At 38.3% G+C, this 19729-nt stretch overlaps 1 protein-coding gene across 1 annotated transcript in view; it reads left to right on the forward strand.

Annotated features, from left to right (window-relative positions):
• ANO3 (anoctamin 3) overlaps window positions 1-19729 on the forward strand; it is a 2087603-nt gene that overhangs the window by 888842 nt on the left and 1179032 nt on the right. Inside the window, exon 6 of the mRNA XM_069623502.1 lies at window positions 14834-14878. Coding sequence (XP_069479603.1) covers window positions 14834-14878 — 45 coding nt within the window. The remainder of the gene's footprint in view (window positions 1-14833; window positions 14879-19729) is intronic.

Genomic DNA, 19729 nt, shown 5'->3' on the forward strand with positions numbered 1-19729 from the left:
ATAAAACATTTATTTTAATATAGTCCCCTAGTTTTACAATAAAATCAAGTTGTTCATACATAAAGTCTAGTACTTATGGAAAGGGTTTCTCAGATAACTAATCACACCATCACGATTTATAGTGGTGCACAACAAAACCATAACAAGTGCAACTCATTAAGCATTTCCATTTGCAGACATTTTTAACAGATTGGTGACATCAGGGCTTTAACATTTTATATATTTTCTTCCCATATCTATAGTGTGAAATATCCATACAGATTTGTTTAATGACCTGCACCTGTTGGTCATCATGTGTAGTTCAATTTAATTTGAAAAAAGATGCAATCAAATCATTACAAAAATAAAAACATTTGAGAAAAATGCATGAAACTAAACACATTCCAAAATGTAAGGTGATTGTAACCTACAGCTCTATCTCAATTCATATTTTATGACCGTTCAGATGTAAATGGAAATAGGAATATACTACTAAAACATTTTAATAGCAAAATGTCTCAATAGATCAATCAGCTCATGTGCTAAATTGTCCCAAGACCTGGTATAAATGAAATAACCCAACACGTATTGGTTTCCTCCAAAGGCTAGCTCACTTAATCATTTCTACATCATAAATTCTTTGATTGTTTAAAACACTTTTTGAATTATAAAATATGGTGGGTAAATAAAAAACAAATCAGAGTCAATTTAAGATAAAAACAGTTTAATAAAGATGTGAACATGTATACACTTGTTTAACTTGAAACACTGCAGCAGACCCTATACATAATCTTCATTTGGTGCACTGCATTCCAAGAACTGCTTGCTTCTGTGCATTTCGAAGGTCCACTAATGAGTTACCCCTTAATTTATTTGCAAGCCAAATGCCTTGATGATTTGTTGCAGTGATCCACTTAGATGTTTCAATCCCTGTCCATTAATGTTGCTTTATTTCCACAATCGTGCACTAATACAACTGGTCTGTGTAGAAACATATTTCCCATATTACAGAAACCTTGCATCAGTACTGTGCTTCCCTGCAGAATAATACAGGAGTTTCCTAGACCTCCAAAAAGTACATTTAACCAGAATTATTGCAAAAAGAACACTACCTATAATCTTTAACATCTACTTATAGCCCCTTGGATGTTCATTGACAGCCGTAATATACATACCCATCAACAATTACACAAGTGTACCCAAACATATCATCCAACTAAGACCAACACAACCTCAAGATCTACTTTTCCCTCATGCAGACCTGTCCAGCAATTACTTCAATTGGAACACCGCCAAGATGGTATTATGGCTCCTTTTCAACAACATTGAACATTTTAACATCCAGATGTGGCTGTCACCTGAGGAAATCAAAGGCTTTACACCACAGATCACACCCTTTGCAAGTATCTGGTTTTCTACATAGACAACTTCCTATCACTAGCTCCCTGCCTAGTGTGTTACACTTAACTCAGCCAATCAGGTGCAAAGATTCCAAGAATATGTTGGGCAAACTTACCTTGTATTTGCTTGGAATCCTCATTCCTGACCGGCTCTGTGCTACCTGCACCATCTTACTATTCCCCATCCTCCCATGAACCTGCCTCCTGCACTATCACCAGGCTGTCAGCTGCAGTCTCCCATTTGTCAAATCTCACCAGTTTGGAGTTGCCCGGCTCCAGTGCTCGCCACTTTTTTCCCCCAACAATCTCCTCCTATGTGATGCTCATGCAATGCACATCATGTCTCACTACGGCTTCACTCAGCTCAACTCTGTCATTGTAGCAATGCAGTGCTTAGTGAGTGCTAAGAGAAGCTGTGGATTATTATTTTGTTTTTTACTGGATTCCTGCCACTAACAGTACTGAAAACCCTAACACCTTGTGAGAAGGGATAGAATTAATGTGCATTGGGTGTTACACAGCCTCCATAAAACCCTAATTTTGCTCAGGTCATTAAGCCTGGCTTCTGTAAACCTAATGCCCATGAATTCCAGTGCACCCAGGTGCTAAATCCTGGCTTCTGTAAACCTAATGCCCATGAATTCCAGTGCACCCAGGTGCTAAGTCTTAATTAAAAAGAAGCACATAGCAAATACACCCCATACATAATGGTATTAACTATTCCAGCAGCAGAAAACAAAACGGTTCCTTCCAGACAACAGCTTTAGATCCACAAATGTGTCCTGGTTCTTTCTCACCTGGACAATGGGAAGTGCTCCTCTGACCAGCCTACACAGTACCATCATAGTACCTGTCAGCGGTATACTTTGTCTCTGACTACCTCATCTGAGGTCTCTGCACGTCCGACCCCACAAAACCCACAATCTACAATGTTCACTCACTAGACCTACAAACATACATAACCTTCAAATCCAGCTGTATCGTATACAAAGCTATCACACTGCATAACCCTGCCTACTTATCCTTTGAAGTAACCATCTCTGGCAGTCAGCACAGTACCCTAATTCATGACAGTGCGGACCAGAGCAGCAAAAAATAATGTATTAGGAAAGAAGCATTCTTGGTCTAAGCCATCAGCTGACTGTGAAACCTCATATCCGTCCACATGAGTCGCGCCATACCATGGTTTTGCCCAGTAAGAGAATCTGAAAAATCATAGAACAACGTTGAAACTGTTCACTAAAGTGGGCACAGACTGGTGCGTAAATGCTCTCAGTGTTTCAGATAGTCATTATATTGTGCTAACCCATCAATTTGAGGGCAGAGTGAAAGACAGGCCTCAGTTTATGTGTACGTCTGTTATCTATGCCATACATGACCTTATTAATATGTGTGAATATTACTGACAAGTTCAGGTCCTGCAACTTAGCATGTTGCTGGCCCAAGATATTTGTGTTGAGACCCCTAGATGAAACCCGAGACCATGGCAACCTTTTGACTATCTTATTGGAACAATGGCATGTTCATCTCTACTTACCTGTTAAGGCAGTCACTGACCTAGCTTTATCCTGTCAACATTTCAACTGTAAATTGGTTGCTTTGTAACATTGTGTTAGATTGAGTGTCCAATGCAATCTCAAATGTGTTCCAAAATGTAGGCTTAATAATGTTGTTGCGGTGGCCTATATTACACTGAAAGTGACCGTGTTTATTAAATTATTTTAATCACCCCTCTACAGCAGAGGTACCAAAATAAATTGGTGCTTGGTATCATCTGTAGTGAGGCTATGCGCCTCTATGCAGACACTCAATATCTTATACTGTGGTGCAATTCCTGCATATATTACGTTAACTCTATGGGGCTACTCCTCTGCACATTTAATTTCAGCTAAGCATTATCCATGTAGGTTCTACACTTAAAACAGATGAATTAAAGTTTTATCTAGACACCCCAACACAATCTGTCGAAGATCTCTTGTTCCATTGCATCTTTCAAAGTGTTAAAACCTTTCTTGAGGCGTCTAATATTCATTATTATTGTGCATGACATATTCTGCCTCATCCTTGTTCTTGAGGTATGACCTCATCTTACACACTTCAAAACAGAAAGCATATGTTAAATTAATTGTACTGAACAGTGGGCTATCTCGTACTTATAAAGTCACATTGAACATAAACCTTGTGCATAGCCCAAGTCCTATACTTTAAATGTAAGTTGTCATTGATGTGGCATGCTGTTTTTTATGATTCATACCAGTATGCAGCCAATACAAGCAATCTGTGTGTCTCTTTAATTAGACTTATACGTTGCCCTGATTGCTTTCCCTTTATTTACTATATATTCCTACCAAATATGTAAACCAATAGAATTGAACACATTCTCCACTTCATTAATGGACTGTGGCCTGTTATAAAGGTTAGCAAAACAAAACTGGATTGAGAAGGAAACAACACCTCCCTATGATTTATAAACCAAATGTGCAGAAATAAATTATGGTTATCTAATGTCTGTGAAGACAACATTCTACCATCAGTTGCTTAAAACATATTGCAGAGCATCTAAGACACCACTGAAATATTCATCTCAATGACTGATCAATGTACATAACAGAGCCTCCATAATCCATCCATGCTGTGCATATAGCATTTGCTGCTTAAAAGAAGGAGGCGTTCTTGCAAATTAGAAAATAACAAACCATGGTGAGTTTTGCAAACCATGATCAGCTAACCACTCAAGGGTTCAACAGTTATCAACTGACTTTATCCATGCACAATTGAGGTTGTAATATGAACATGCTCTGAGAGATTAGTAGGACATTCTTCACACTACCTGATCAAATGCCCTTTTCACCTACGAAAAACACACATACCTAAACACCATCATCATATCTTCTTCATAGTAGATGGACATCAAGTAGTGAGAATCTGCCTTGGTTTCCAGGATTGAAAATGCAAGCACATTTTGAATATTGCTAAACATCATTTCACTTACTGAAGAGTTTCTTCTTGCAAAACTCAAACTCTATACTTACTGCTTTCATTTTCCTGTTCTTCTTTTTCAAAGGCCAATGTTGTATTGCACATCATATCGCCTACGTGACAAAGGGTAGAAAACCCTGTTCAACTAATTTTTAATGTCTTCCTTCAGGCCATACTGAAACTAATGCATTGTTTTTTAGCAGAAAGTTCATTAAATCTTCTAACAGGATTGAGAGTGGCTACGCTGCAAATTACAGAACGATTCATTGGCACACATGTCTTGATCTGACAATCCAAACATCTGACAAGAGTGTACTCTAAAGGCAAACTAATAGTTTATAATTGCATTTTCTGTCATAACAAAAGGCAATGGCCTACTTAAAGCAGGGATGACCATGTTTTAAATCACACTCTTCCTTCCTGGTACCCCGGCAGATCAAGTACTTTGGAAAATATATTGTACTTTACATTAATCAAGACATTTATTGATTTTAACAACAGATTGTCCATGTAATTCAGCCCTTGGGTATGTAATCCTACTGATAGCATTGTCTGTCCTGGGGATGTCTTTGAAATATTAATTCTAATCTTTCAAAGATATTGCCCTGTAGATAGTAATTTGGGCATTGCAATCTGGTGGTTTGGGGCTGTGTGTGTTCTCCAACCGTCTTAATGCAGACATGTTTGCAACCTGTACTAATTGCCACAGTGCCAAATTTTCAATAGACCCATAAATAGGCAGAGAAGTGGATGAGTGAGTCACTCTTCTGGGTACAATTATAAGGGGAAGTAGCTTAGTCTAGAAGACTGCATACATATAAGACTTAAGAGACCAATCTAGAGAAGACCATTTTTCAATGAGACCACTGGTGCACATTGTGGCAGTGAAGCAAGAGACCATATGATGCACCCACTTGCCAGAAGTCAGTCCTTATATGATGCTCTGAAACAAAATGATAGCCAGGTGGCATGTGGAATGTGACCACCATGATTGTTTGAGAACTTTCAAAACTTTAACAAGAAAAACAAGCAAAGGATTTGAACAATTTGTGGACATTCATAGATTGTGAAAGCAGAATGCTGGCCATAACCATTCAGTCATCCAAGTATCATGATGCCACCACCTACCATACAAAGCAACACTGCATTGGATGCAACTTCTTCCTAATGCCAAGGATGGTCTTTGGCACAAGCAAAAATATCCACAACCATAATTGTTTTTCTGACTGCAATACATTCTCAGGCTTCATTCACAAATATTGAATTCCTCATAACTCAACGGAGACCAGGGTAAACCCAACTTGCAACAACACAACGACTAAAGTTCCTTCATGATGTTTATTACCATTAGCTGGCTCACTATTCTACTCCGATGTGTTAGTAACATAGAGAAAAAAAACAATTGACTAACAATGTGTATAAGGCTAGGGAAATGTAAAGGAAATACAGGATAACCATTTTGGAAAGATATACGCTAGGTATTCACTATATCAAAAATAGAATTAATTATTAAATATTTGTAACAGCTGGTGTCCAAGCAGCCTTACTTCAATAGAAAAAATGTACAGCATAATGACCCTTGAAATATTTGGAAAGCCTTCAATTTTTTACTGGTATAAAAACTTGCATCCCAATTGTTTCTTTTACCTCATTTTGAAGTGAAATGTTTTGTGGTATGGCTTTACTGAATGGGGGAGCAGCGCCAGTTTAGCAGGAAAACAATGAGTTTTTGACAGTCATGACCAATCAAATAATTCCCCATGAGAAAATATATATGATGTGTAGTTAATTTGTCTTTATAAGCATTAAAAGTAATGGACTATGTTAAAAATGTCTTTTTTTATTTTAACTTTTATTTTTTAGACAAGTAGATGGGTGCATTAACATAATTGAGAGTTTGATTGTTTTTAATTGTCTCTTTCTACATTGCTTTTTGTGTAAAATCTTCCTACAAAAAAGGTGTCCTTGGTTCTATTTATTTTTAGACACGTACATGTTCTTCACAATAATACACTATTGTGTTTCAAAATGTGTCATGTATTTGCATTTTGAATTTCCTTGAGGTTTGTATTTCACATAATAAAACATTATTCATATACACAGTTCATGAAAAATAATATTGAAAATATTTTAAAAGTTGAGTAAAATTCACCAGTGAATACCTATATTATGAGCTTTTCAATTCATAAGGCAATGAATGGAATCAATGATTTCTTGTGAATTTAAGGTATTTATAAAAATAATTCATAACATCCAAATGCTTACAAATTACCAGTTAGATATCAACTAACAGACAGCCTTTTTTGTTGCAGACAATATTTTCACTGTGCCCTTTCTGCAACAATGGCATTAAAATGAATCAGTAAAGCCTAAATAAAATTACTTTGAAATATTCACATTACCAAAAACAATGCATGTTTTCTCTAGATATTATATATCTTTCTAAATAGTTAGCATTATGATTATGAGGATTTTTATTGAGCTTTCTCAATCTGGGTATGCATTAAAGATTTTTGTAGTGACTTCAAATGTACAAACACATTAATATGACACTTATAGCCATAACTGAACATTGATCTTTCATAATCAATCACTTTGAGAAAAAGTGTGTATTTTCTAAACAATTAATTGTGTGGTGTAGCTCGAAATGGATATTATACTAATACACAATGAAATTCAAACATAAATACAACTTTCATAAGTAGGTAAATTATGAAGATTTGAACAAGTACTACTGGAGCTCTAAACAAAAATCAGAATGTCTATGCAGTGATCTAAAGATTCTAATTATTTGCACTTTATGCTGTAGCAAATGTTGCTATGCTTGTCACTCCAAATTTGGATTGACTGTATTGATATAAATGTTAATTGATATGTAATGCAGGATGTTTTGATCGGGCAACATCTGATTAACAGGAACTTTTCGCCCACTCTAAACAAGGCACACAATTTTCCTTTATTTAAGAAAGTTATTGTTTAAACATATTTTGGACCCGCAATTTAACAGTATTGATTCCTTGCAAAATCCCTCCTCTTTTGGTACAAGAAATAAACAAATAGAAGTAATTGAATCAGTTTAAAGCTAAACAAGTTATACTTACATACAATTCTAATGCAACAATGAAAAACAATCAACACACTATTCCCTCAGTTTTCATTGCTACAGTTATAGAAATAGAGACTTTAGTAACACACACATCACCATTTATGTTATGTTTGCCCTCTGCACCCATGCACCATTGATTAAAATTACATGAGGAGCCAGGATAAGACGTGTTAAAACATTATTTAAAACAACCCTTAGCCCTGTAGCCCTGTGATCTTTTGCACTTTTCCTTCTGATCCACCCTGACAATAGGTTATTTATTAATTAATTCTATTGATTATGAATATAAAAATGATGTCTGTTTGATGGGGACCAGTCATGAATTCCTTCTCCCCATGGGTTTTTAGCATGATTCTTTTGTCTTTTAAGCTTTTGGATGTATGACACGGTATGTTGAGTTGGGTTTGAAAGAGTGCACTATGAATGGCAAGTATGTGTGACAATGTTTTAGCCGAATTTAGGCATACGGTTGCTGCTGTTTTGCTGTATTAAAGTGATCAGTGTTTAATTATTTGTGATTGACTCACCATTGTTTAAATTGTTAGTATCACTTTCAATAAATTTTGATACACATTTTTTCAAATTGATTTGTTTCTCTGGACAATCTTTTTCTGTTGTTCTATGCAATTGTAATACTCTGGTCCAGAGGCTAGAGTTTCCCTGCCCTTTTCAGATTTTATGTATCAAACTACAACATTTTGATCATAATAGCCCAAATGGTTATTTACTAACAGATTTTTCCATTGGACTCAGTTCAACATTGATATACAAATTGCGTTCCCATCTCAAGGTACCTGGCTCTTCACTACGGATGCTAGGACATATGTATCACTGGTGTGTGCTGTTTTGGTGCATTGAAATTCAAATTCACCTAATTTGCATAATCAAAATGACCTTATCACCTCATAAAGCATTTGAAGCTGTACATTTCAAGAGAAGAATATGCTTTGTATGACATTCTGTTCAGGAATTATGAGCAAAATAATGAATCCCAATGTAACATTTAAAATAAATGGTTTGCTAATAGAAAATATATCAGTCAATAACAGAGTATCTGGGGTCAGACTATCACACAGTAGCATCACTTTTTCACACAGTATGCATGGTTTTAGCACTGCTTTCATATTATCAGGAAGCAGCTCACAGTACCCACAGCTGTTTTTTTTTTTTTTGTGGGTAAATTTCATTCTTTTGTGTGGATTGCATTAGTGTCACCTTGGCTCTTTGCACTGCAAGCTGGTAGTGCAGTGCTTTTTTGGTGCAATGATTGACACATTTGCTTGAAAAGCCAATAATGTATGACATTGGAAAGAGCCATATTCTGCCACTACATAACTGGTGTATTGTCATAGCTCACTTTTACAATAGGATTGATGGTGTTTACAACCCCCTCTTTGGCCATCCCAGCTGGCCCTCTCCGCAGTGAGCCCATGACCTTGGAGTCTGATTGCCTTGGTGAGGAGGGTGCATGGGGAAGGAATGTGGGGACTGGTTCTGGTATTGTGTTCCATGCTAATTAGAATTGGGGCTTGGGCTGCTGCCTTCAGCAAGCCGTTCCGCGCAAGGCTTTGTTAATACTACCAGTTCCAGGATGCATTGTGGCTTTGTCTAAAAATACAAGACTTGCTGCCACTGTGTCTGATGTCATACAGCACCTCACTGGCAATGTGTCCTGATGGCAGCTTCAAACTGCTGAAGGGGAATAATCATTTGCCATTCAACATATATTCTGTACTTTTACTTGCACTTCAACAGAGCTTTCTGAATGACATGTTTTCATTCGGAATGGCATGTGTAAAATAGCTTGTGAAAGAACTTTCATTTAAAGCAGGCAATTTGACATCAATGACGGCTTTGAGGTTTCACTAAATGTTTAAAATATATTTGTACACACTTGCAATTTGTAAGTGCAACTCATAGAGCCTCATTACGACCCTGGCGGAATGGGTTAACGGGTGCCACTAATGGAGGCGGACCAGTTAAACCCATTCGGCCTCATTACAAGGATCCCTCACGGGACCCGGTAAGGATGCCTGGCAAAATCAGGCGTCCTTACCGGGTCTCGCGAGGGGACCAGGGAGCTAACAATGAGCCGGTCGTAATCGGCCCATTGTTAGCTCCTTGCACCCATTCCCATTGAGCCCTATGGGGGCTCAAATGGGAATGGGGAAGGTCCGGGCCCGGGTTCCCTGAGGGAGGAATTACCGGGCCCTCCAAACTTGGAATGGCCCGGTAATTCCCCATTCAGGGAACCCGGACCCGGCTTTGGTGGCAGCCATGCCCTTATTAAGGGCATGGCTACCGCCAAAGTCGTAATGAGGCCCATAGTCTACTGTTTATTGGGAGAACTCAAGTTTGCCCATATCATGCCAGCGTGTGCACAGAATTCAACTCACTGTGCACTGCACTGCCAGCTGTCATGTATGCATCCCACCAGAGCACCAGACTTAAGAAAACATGTGGGGGGCTGTCTAAAATATGCACTGAGATGTTATGTCATTGCAAGTGAGCAGATTTTAAATTGACTTTTTTGTACATTCAATTGGTATTTCCCAATCAAATAAAGTGCACAGGACAACAATTCATGTGCCTTTAAACATCAACACCCAAAAAATAATCAGAGCGAAGAGATTCACTTATAAGTTGCTGGCACATCTTTAAAAGGTCTGCACCTTTTAAACATCAAGATCGGTAGCTTCATACGTTGCTAAGTCATCAGACACTCAAGTAGTCTTGTGGTTATGTATTTCCCTCAGTCTGGGATTGAATGCTGGCGTTCCCACTGTGTGTAGCAAACGAAAAAGCTAATCTTGTTGTTTCTGTAATAATGAATGTGTATTTGTTTTTAAAACACTATATGGAGTCCCCACATAAAAGCAAGGGTACCCAATAAGCATTTATGGCATGCCTGTCACTTTGGAAAATAAATACATTACTGATTGGCCAAATGTTTGCTAAGAACAACACATTATTGTGATCTATCAGCATTCCCTGGGACACCGTGCTCCCATCAATGTCAACTTCCATTATTTTGCATTTCAGGAGGTGATACGTTTACCAATTATCAAACCAGCACTTAGCGCCTCTTGGATAATTCCATCTCTCTTGTGGGCAGAGAATATATGTTTTGATAATCTAGCCCCAGGTGAGCTTAGTTGTTTAGTGGTTAGTTCAGGGCTGTAGGTATATATGGCTTAATAGTCCTGGTAGTAGTAAGATTTTTGTAGTTTGAAGTATCCAGGGGTTTATGTGTCCAATTTCTGTCCCTCTTGCAACAGTTCCCGGATCTGGGAGATTTTAGGGAAACACTTTATTTTTCCAGGTATAACTTTCCTTCTTCATGAAGGCCTGGCAGATTAATATAGCAAAATTGGACAAAACAGATCCATGCCATAAAGATCAGTTTTGTTGTATTAATGGTGGGTTGGTGGGTTGAATAGAATACCAGTTGTCGAGTTTCGTCCTGGTTTCATTTATTTTTGTCACATTTGCAATTGCAGCTTTTAAATATAGATTTTCCTGTTCCCCATGATTTTACATTTCCCATGAACACAGCAGATATCCATTGTATTGGCTTATCAAACTCCTATCAAAGGACTTCATATTTCAACATGTTTAGTTTTCCTAACCCTGACTCTTCATTTCTGTAAAGGCAAATAGTACCAAGAGCAGCAGAAAATGCATATTCGTTTTTCTCTATCACTTTACAATGCGGTGATTTTCGCCTCCGATTGAGTAAATCTTCATTTTAATAAAAGTTGGAGATGCTTTATTTGGCCCCGGAAATGCCTATGTTGGGCATGGTAACAATATGTTGTTTTAGAGGATATTGCACATTTTGTATCCATGTGTTTTCCAAATGCTGTGCGCAGGCCGCAATTGCCTTGTTTTTAAAAAAAAAAATGTTTTAACATGGCACCTTGCTCTGCATCTTTTCTTTGAATGAGATTTCCCTACAGTAAAAAGTAGCTCAGAATGGTGGATAATCCATATTCAAAGAATGTATTGTCAGAAAGTACAACCTTATACTTTAGTTGGGAATAGGACAAATCCGTTTACATTTATCATGAAAAAATGTTTGCAATTTTGTTTTAGAAAATAAGTCCAAAAATGTTTAAACAAATTAAATTATATTTCCTTTATGAATCGGTTGTCACCCTGAATAATCATTTGATAGACATGTGACAAACATGAAACATATCTTGGGAAATCCATTGTATATGTAGTGACCGGAATAATAGTTTTAATTAATTGATGTATTTTAATAATGCATTTTTGAATCATGTAAACAGATACATTAACACATATATTATAGTGTATGGAGAAGAAAGTGGTAATACACTTTTAAGAATAATACATTGTTGAATTGATTATTTGAATTATTGCACAGTCAGATAGCATAGCGAGTAGAGTGCTTGCTTTGACATCCATGCAGAGCCTGCCGAAGGAGGTTAGCATCCCGGCAGGGTCAAACTCAGACTTTCAACCTTCCGAGGTCGATAAATGAGCACCACACACCGTGGGTAAAAAATAAGCCGCGCTCAGATGCCTGAGGGTTCGTAGCACTATATAAAAGCTAAAACAAACAAACAGACTTGTTTTCGAAAGCAAATGTGCAATTTTGTTGGGATGAATGTTCCTCGAGCTGGGATGTGGAACAATTAAACCACTGATCCCCTATATGTGGATAGAAATTCCATTTAGGCTCTGACCTGATAATTCCCAGAAATCTGCATCTGAAACCTTCTACTGATCAAAAAGATGTGAGGACAATGTTTATTCAATATGAAGAAAAGTACGCCGAGGAAGTCTAACCGTATTTAATATACAGGACTCTAAAATGTCATGGAGCATTACATGATGCACTGACACTTTCAACTTCATACAAGAGGGCAGTACAATGTAACATGGAAAGATATGAGAAAGACCCTTGATTTCCCTTGCAATTGTAGAAAGTAACATTTGATTAAAATATTGTATATGCATTGCCTCCTCTTGACCAGTCTTCCCCGCACTGCCTCTGGGTCTGTCAATCACTTTGGGCTGTAACTGTAACCTCTAGAGTTCCCCATCTCCTTGCTCTTACCCTGAGCCGTGCTGCCCTGGTTGCACTTACTCAGTACAATGCTGCCCAGATGGCACTCTCCCCCACCCGTTGCACTTCCCCCGTTCCCCTACCCCTGCACTTTGCATTACTGCACTTGCATGATCTCAATGACACAAGGCCTAGTAAGATTGTGTCTCTTGTCCTCCCTCCGTACCCTCCCTTGCCTTGCAGCACCTAGAAACACATGTGTGCAGACACGTTATAAATAACTTATCAGATCATATCATATCATATATTTAGGAATGCATGTCCAAACAATATTATCATGGCCACTTCAGCCATTTCTTCACACCCCAGCCCTCATAGAAACATAAAGGGAGAAAATGAGATGAAACTAAGGTAATAACTAAATGAATAAAGTAACAACTAGTCCTATCAAATGGGATTAGTTAAGGCTGACAAATATACATCAACAAGAACTGTATGTGAAGCTAGAAATGTACAAATCGAATAGCCCTAAAGAGTTTTAGTGAACATATATTAAGACAATCATAAATCAAAAATGTATTGATCAAAGAGACAACATTTCTTTCCAAATTCGAATGCATAGTAATACACATAATGAGACAATTTAATATTAACAGTAGAAATCAAGACACAGCTCAACATTAAATATATCAATTGCAACACACTATTTCTTTGAATGTTCCCCATTATAGCCTGGGATTCTGTGTTAATATAGTCTTGAATCTCGGTGAATCAACATTTTTTCTGTCAAACAGGGCCAAAAGTGACCAGTCATTGTTAACAGCTCTCCTAGTAGATCTTGATGTAATGTGCAAATATTCACCTGTTATATGGGATATACAAACACCATGTTGGATTGTAGAGCCCATCTCCAAAAATGTTTTTCAAATAGTATGTTTTGCATTTCTAACATAGTTTTGGTGATACTAACACAACTCCACCTGATTGCCAGATGGCAGTCTACCTCACCAACTTCAAGGCCCAACAAGACTCCTGAAGTGCATTAGGACATGTTCAAACACCTTAGAGCATGCTCAAGCAATATAGATCAGGCTGAATTATGGGAAATTTCAGTCAGACCACAATTGCTTAAAAATTAATATGATTCATCTAGGCCTAGACTTAGAAGTCTCTCTCTATAAACATATGCAATGCATATTCTATGGCTTTGCAATTTGAAAACCTGAATAGAAAGCTTATTACTTTCTCAAACAACGTAAGATATATTTTGTGATAGAGAGGGATATTTTGGATCTTGCTGATGACAAAATGTGTGTGGATCCTGAAGTTTTTAGAATGTCTATTGATTGTGGAAATGCTGTCATGAAAACTTGTTTCTGATTGTGGATTTCTCTGTTTGTTATTCCTAGTCTTGTGATACACACTGAGATTATTGAATATCAGAAATTGTGTCTCTGTCATCTTCAGTAGTTGTGAAGAAATGTTGCAGGGGTTTCTCAATGCCCTCACCTTAGTGCTTCAAGGTTCTTCATAAATTGGACTTTCACCATTGTTTAAATGTTATAAATATCTGGCATGTTAGTGAACGTTTAATTGTTGTTTTTTTATCAATCTGAAAGTAACTAATAATTCAATACATTCTTCCATGCTATTGATATCTTTGTCCATGTCCCAGATATGAGATTATATTTATTGGATTCCCATCTGAATCCTAGACCATGTTTTTTCCATATAATGTTACATGGGCAACAATAAAGTAACAATCGGCCACAAGGGCACAACTGCTGTAGGTCGTAGGCGTTAGCACTGCTTGTGAGGTAGAGTGAGGTTTCTGCAAAGCCCCTGAGGAAATCAATGATTGCTTATTTTGGCAAGTGTTGATAAGGTCAGTAAATGCCATGCATCATTAACATGAATGGTCAAAAGCACCACAGAGAGGAAAAACAAGGTTTGGCAAGTCTCTTAATGGATCAGTGCATGCAAATATCCAAATTAATCTTTGACTTTATCAGCTTAAAAATAGCATGATTGACCATCATCGTGTTCAAGAACAAATAGACAGGAATATACATGTGTATCTATAGAGTGCTATATTAACAAGGCGATTTTACCAAATTGTACTTATTTTCATAACTCAACTGTTTTCAGATTACAATCTAGCATGATCTTAGCATGTGGTTATAATATGCTGAATTTTCAATGTCCTTACTCTATGTGATAGTGATATGTGGGTTTACTACTGTGCAAGGGAAATGTTCAGTACAGTGATAGGCACACATGATGACTATGTTTCTGAAACAGAATGTTCTTAGTTAACCTTTACTATTTTTTCAGGAAAAAATGTTATTACTCTGACTGGAGGAGCAAGTCGATGGGCAGGTTGGTGGGTGATGCGTAGTTTCTAATTTTGCCAGATAACCCATCCTGCAAACAACCCACAATAGCAGTTGTACATTTATATGAACCCCCAACCACCTTAGATAGACTGATTTTTTTTTAAAGCTAACACATGGAATTTTTGTACTTCCTGATTAATTGAAATATTAGATGTTTGTATGTCGCATCTCTGTAGGTTATTATTCCATTGATATATAGCAGATGCGAAATACAAGACAAGCAATATTATAACATATTGAAAACATTCATCCCAGATGCAAATGCTTGAAACATGTATTTGATTCTGTGAATGTCATGTTTGCTATTTGTCAACGCCTGGATGTATCCTACGTTGATTAAAGGTTTTCACATAATTTTAGCACACTAAACTTTGTGCCATTGCATTGTGTTAAGTTGATAGATTGCACGGAAACCTATGATTTGTACTGAATCAGAAACAAATACATGTACATTTATGACAGAGCACTACGCAGAGTTGACCCAAAGTTGTAATATAATGTGTAATATTAAAACATTTTTGGGGAAAGATTTTGTAGTATCATATTAAAAATGGCAATATGGCAAACAATGATGGGAAAACGAATTTGTAAAAAGAAAATCTATAATCAGATTTTGAATTAGGACAAACATTAAAACATTACCCATATATAAATGTTCAACTGCTCCTATCCTCTACCTGGTTATGCTTTTGCTTGCTTCCTGGTCATATAGCGTAGAATGCAATACTGTAAGTTTATAGCTTGCATTGAAATATAGCTTTTATAGCTTGCATTGAACTGTCGCGACAATTAAGACTGATTCGTGCAACAGTAAAACACATGTGCCCGTTTTAGGAGTTTTGCTGAGGTCTTTTGAGAATAATTGATTACTTCAATGTAATATTTATTTCTATCATTTATTACAAGCTGTTCGTTCGTACAGCATGTCATAGAACAGGTATTATTTATGAAGAGCACTTTTTATTACTTACAGTATGCTTAAGAGGGAATGTAGCAATTAATGATAGCTATTTCTTTTCTGTAGTTAGCATGCACCTTTTTTTTAAGCATGCAGGTGGATGGTGTGTTTAAGAAATGAGAAGACGAAGGAATAGGTAGGCATTACAAGCCATGTTTTAATTGGACCACTGCCTTCCCTTTTCTCCTTTCTCCTTTTGCTAATTTATTCAAAGTTTATATTTGACCGTTTGTGATTTTCTTGCAATTTCGAAATTTGGCAGCATTACATCAAACAATACCAACAACTTATTAAGGTGAAAACCTGTATTACTAAACATCTGTTGGCAGTCTAAATGAATGCCTGCTTAATGTTCTTTTCTATTCCTATGTCTATAAAGACTCAAGTGTATTATTACATATTCATTTTGTGCAGGGCTGTTATTGTGATTTTTTATCAAGCACACAAGTAGTGCATTGATAAAAGTAAACATGCAACATTTACTTTATATGCAAGAATGGTTTGCATGAAACGACTGAACCATTTCGATTTTCCAGATGGCTGAACGTACAGGGATGTCATTTGGGGGTCGCCAGAGGTCGCAAGTGCGACCTCTGTGGTCCACAGTTGCGACCTCTGGCAACCTCCTACGACCTCTGGGTTTAGCTGGTATTTTCTTTTTTTAAGCGCGCTGGTATTTTCTTTTTTAAAGTGCATCGGTTTCTGGTATTTTTTTTTTTTTTAAGAAACTGTTTGTTGCTTTCAACAGGGGCCAGACCCCTGTTGAAAACATCAAAACTGCTAGACAAAAAAAGCACAGCGTGCAAGCTCAGCGGTGGGTGCCACTGTGCATGCAGACTAGGTCTGCAATGGACGTTCTCTAGCGTGTGGTTCACCTGAAATCCGGGCTGGCTGTGGGGGATGTGCCGATGAATACTAGGAAGCAGCAGTCCTAAAGCAAATCTCAAGCTCCAAAGCCTGCGTGGACGGCGGGCGAGAGCGAGCACAGGCGCCAATGTGTCTCCTTGAGTCAAGCCTTGCAAGGGTTGCTTAGCAACCATTAGCTTAACAGAGCTACGATTGCGTCTTTTTATTAGAGCCCAGGGCCTGACATTGAGATGAAGAAAATAAATAACTGAACGCTGTGCCCCCATGTGGGGGTCATCCTAATTTGATGCCCAGGGTGCCCTCAGCATCCAATTCCAGCTAGCCTGGACTTCGTGTGTCTCTGCACAGAGGCTTGGCATGGGCACCACCAGCGGATACCGACACTGTCACCCAACTCACCCCTTCCACCTGCTCAGAGGGCAGGTGCTGGCCCCTACCAAAGGGCTGAATGGTGTCTGCGGCTGTGCGGCAGTCTACAACAACATTGTGGGTGAGTGTTGCAGCAATTGTGGGCATTCTACACTTTTGTATACATCTGTACATGTGTGTCCATTTTATTTGAAAAATGACACACACTGTACAAATTCTGCTGGTGCAATTAAACTGTCTTCTGTAGGCTGGAACAATTTCATATGCGCAAAGTAGGGTAGGTGCTGCTGCCGTGTTGGACTGAGTCAAGGTAAAGCAAGTGCATTTCGTATTGTGTGTGCATTGTCTATGCATCTGGTCAGGTCTGCAGCACCCTGGAGCACCCTCGACCTCCTAACAAGACACCAAGATATCAACATATTCGTACAATATCTCTCCTTTTCCAAAGTTCTGAAATGTGTTAAATGCTCTGATGTGACTGACAATTGTACGCAGCCCTTTACAAAAACCCCAGCCAAATAATAATAATGAATAAAGAATAAACCTCGTTCAAGTCAAAGAAGGGTTTCTCTGTTTCATCCTGTGCTACACCTGACAGTCTTCCACCCTTTCAGTTCACAGAAGGGCTCACTACCAGCTCTGCTGTCTTTTCTGTGGAACTTGTGTGAGTACCATTCACACTATCTCAAGTAGCTTCCAGCACAAACGGGAAGCGATGTGACAACTCCATGCAGTGTCAAAATATATATATAGCACTATTATAGGGAATAAGTAGCAACGTATATTTGAAGATCACTTGATGAGTCAACTGAATTAATATATTTTTGTTTTTGCATATCCCGACAGGGGATGCCTGTAGATTTGCTTGATTCTGGCTCAGTGTCTAAGAATTGAATTTGTTAATGCACCTTCTTTTATTTCATGCAACAGCCACATGTATTTTCTTTACATCCCATGGCATCATTTGGCCTTAGAGGTTACATACACAGCAATTCGGTCATATAGGCATATACACACCGATATTAATGCTACATGTGGTAATCCATTCTTATATGAAATGTATATCATAATACTGTAATATCGTAACTATATTGTTCTTAGTGTACCGAGGAACAATGCTATGTGATGCCACTTCATGTTTTGTCAAGGGGTGAAAGGTCGTGTGACATCACTTCATGTGGTGTCACTTGGGACGGAGTCAAATGGCCACTTCCTGTGATGTCATCAGAGGTCAAGGGTCATGTGAAGTCACTTCCGCGACCCCTGGCATTTTGGTGAAATGACGTCCCTGTGAACGTATGGCTTCGCCTGGGTATTCAACTTAGAAGCAAAATGAATACGCAGTCTAATAGTCATCAAACTGTACTATAGTAAGAAAAGATAACAAAAAACTGGTGTCCATGCAAAAGCAATCACATACAAACGACAATACACCAATGTATATAGGACCATCCATTTCCATTATCAGCTATCCTCTTCATTCTTTATAAATCGCTCTCTGTTCAACGCCAAGGATAGTAGAAGTTACATCACACCCCTGATGACATTACAGGAAATGACATCTCATGATTATTCAAACCTTGTGCTGTTGCAGGAAGTGCTTTTAGGAGGCCTTTGGCCCCCGTGACCTTAGACGAAATGGCATCACTGATAGAAACAAAGTTTGTATATGTATAAGATTGCTAAAATGGCATAAAGTTACTTAAGCAGACAAGTAAATATGCTAGTTACCCACTTTAGCTTACTTAGAGTACTGCATTTATGTGGTAAGGGTGCTGCCATTTTTTTACAGAGACACAATATGCCAGTGCCATCTCATATTTGCATTTATTGTCATCGTATGGCAGAAATTGCTTCAGATGCCAGGTGTAGTCAGAAAAGACTAAGGGCCTCATTGCGAGTTTTGTGCAAATTTGTTGGTAATTGCACCCCTTCTCCATTATCGTTACCACCGGGATGTCTGGCAGAATTGCCACTGAATCATGACTTGACTGGCACTCGCACACTCCCCCACCATTAATGGTAATACTATCTGATGTTATTTCCTTTGATACTGGCCATATGGTGGTAATAGCGGCCAGATTCAACAGTTAAACAATAACCGGCGGGCCATCTGCCGGTATTTTCACTGGAGGAAATAATGATACTGCTGGAAGGGGAAGCATGGCGGTGGCCATCTTTAAACACTAAATTTACTCTGAATCTCCCATTTCCTGTTGCCATCTAGACACCACACCAGTGCCAACATGTCACAGGAAAAGAGAAAGCCACAAACTAAGGCTTCATGGAGTCTGAGCTGAACATGCTGGCAGAGGTAGTTGTGCACCATGCAGTGGAGCTGTTTGGCAGTGGGCAGCGGAAGACTGTTGCCCAGAGGAAGGCTACAATATGGTCCTCCATCAAGGACAAGGGCACCATTCCACATGATGCAGAGGACTGCCACAAACAATGGAAAGAATTGAAGTCCTGTGTCCGCTGCCTCACCTCACTCCACAGGAGGGTATCCTTACAAAATATCCCTACCAAAAATATCGCCGTACATATGACCGTTTGTCTCGCCATAGGCAATATTTTTGGGAGCAGGGTTGCGGGGGTGTCCCCTGCACATTTTAAAATAATGCGGGGTCGCAGGGGTGTCCC

Source organism: Ambystoma mexicanum, chromosome 11 (assembly GCF_040938575.1).
Source record: "Ambystoma mexicanum isolate Mex_15411 chromosome 11, UKY_AmexF1_1, whole genome shotgun sequence".
Lineage (NCBI taxonomy): Eukaryota > Metazoa > Chordata > Amphibia > Caudata > Ambystomatidae > Ambystoma > Ambystoma mexicanum.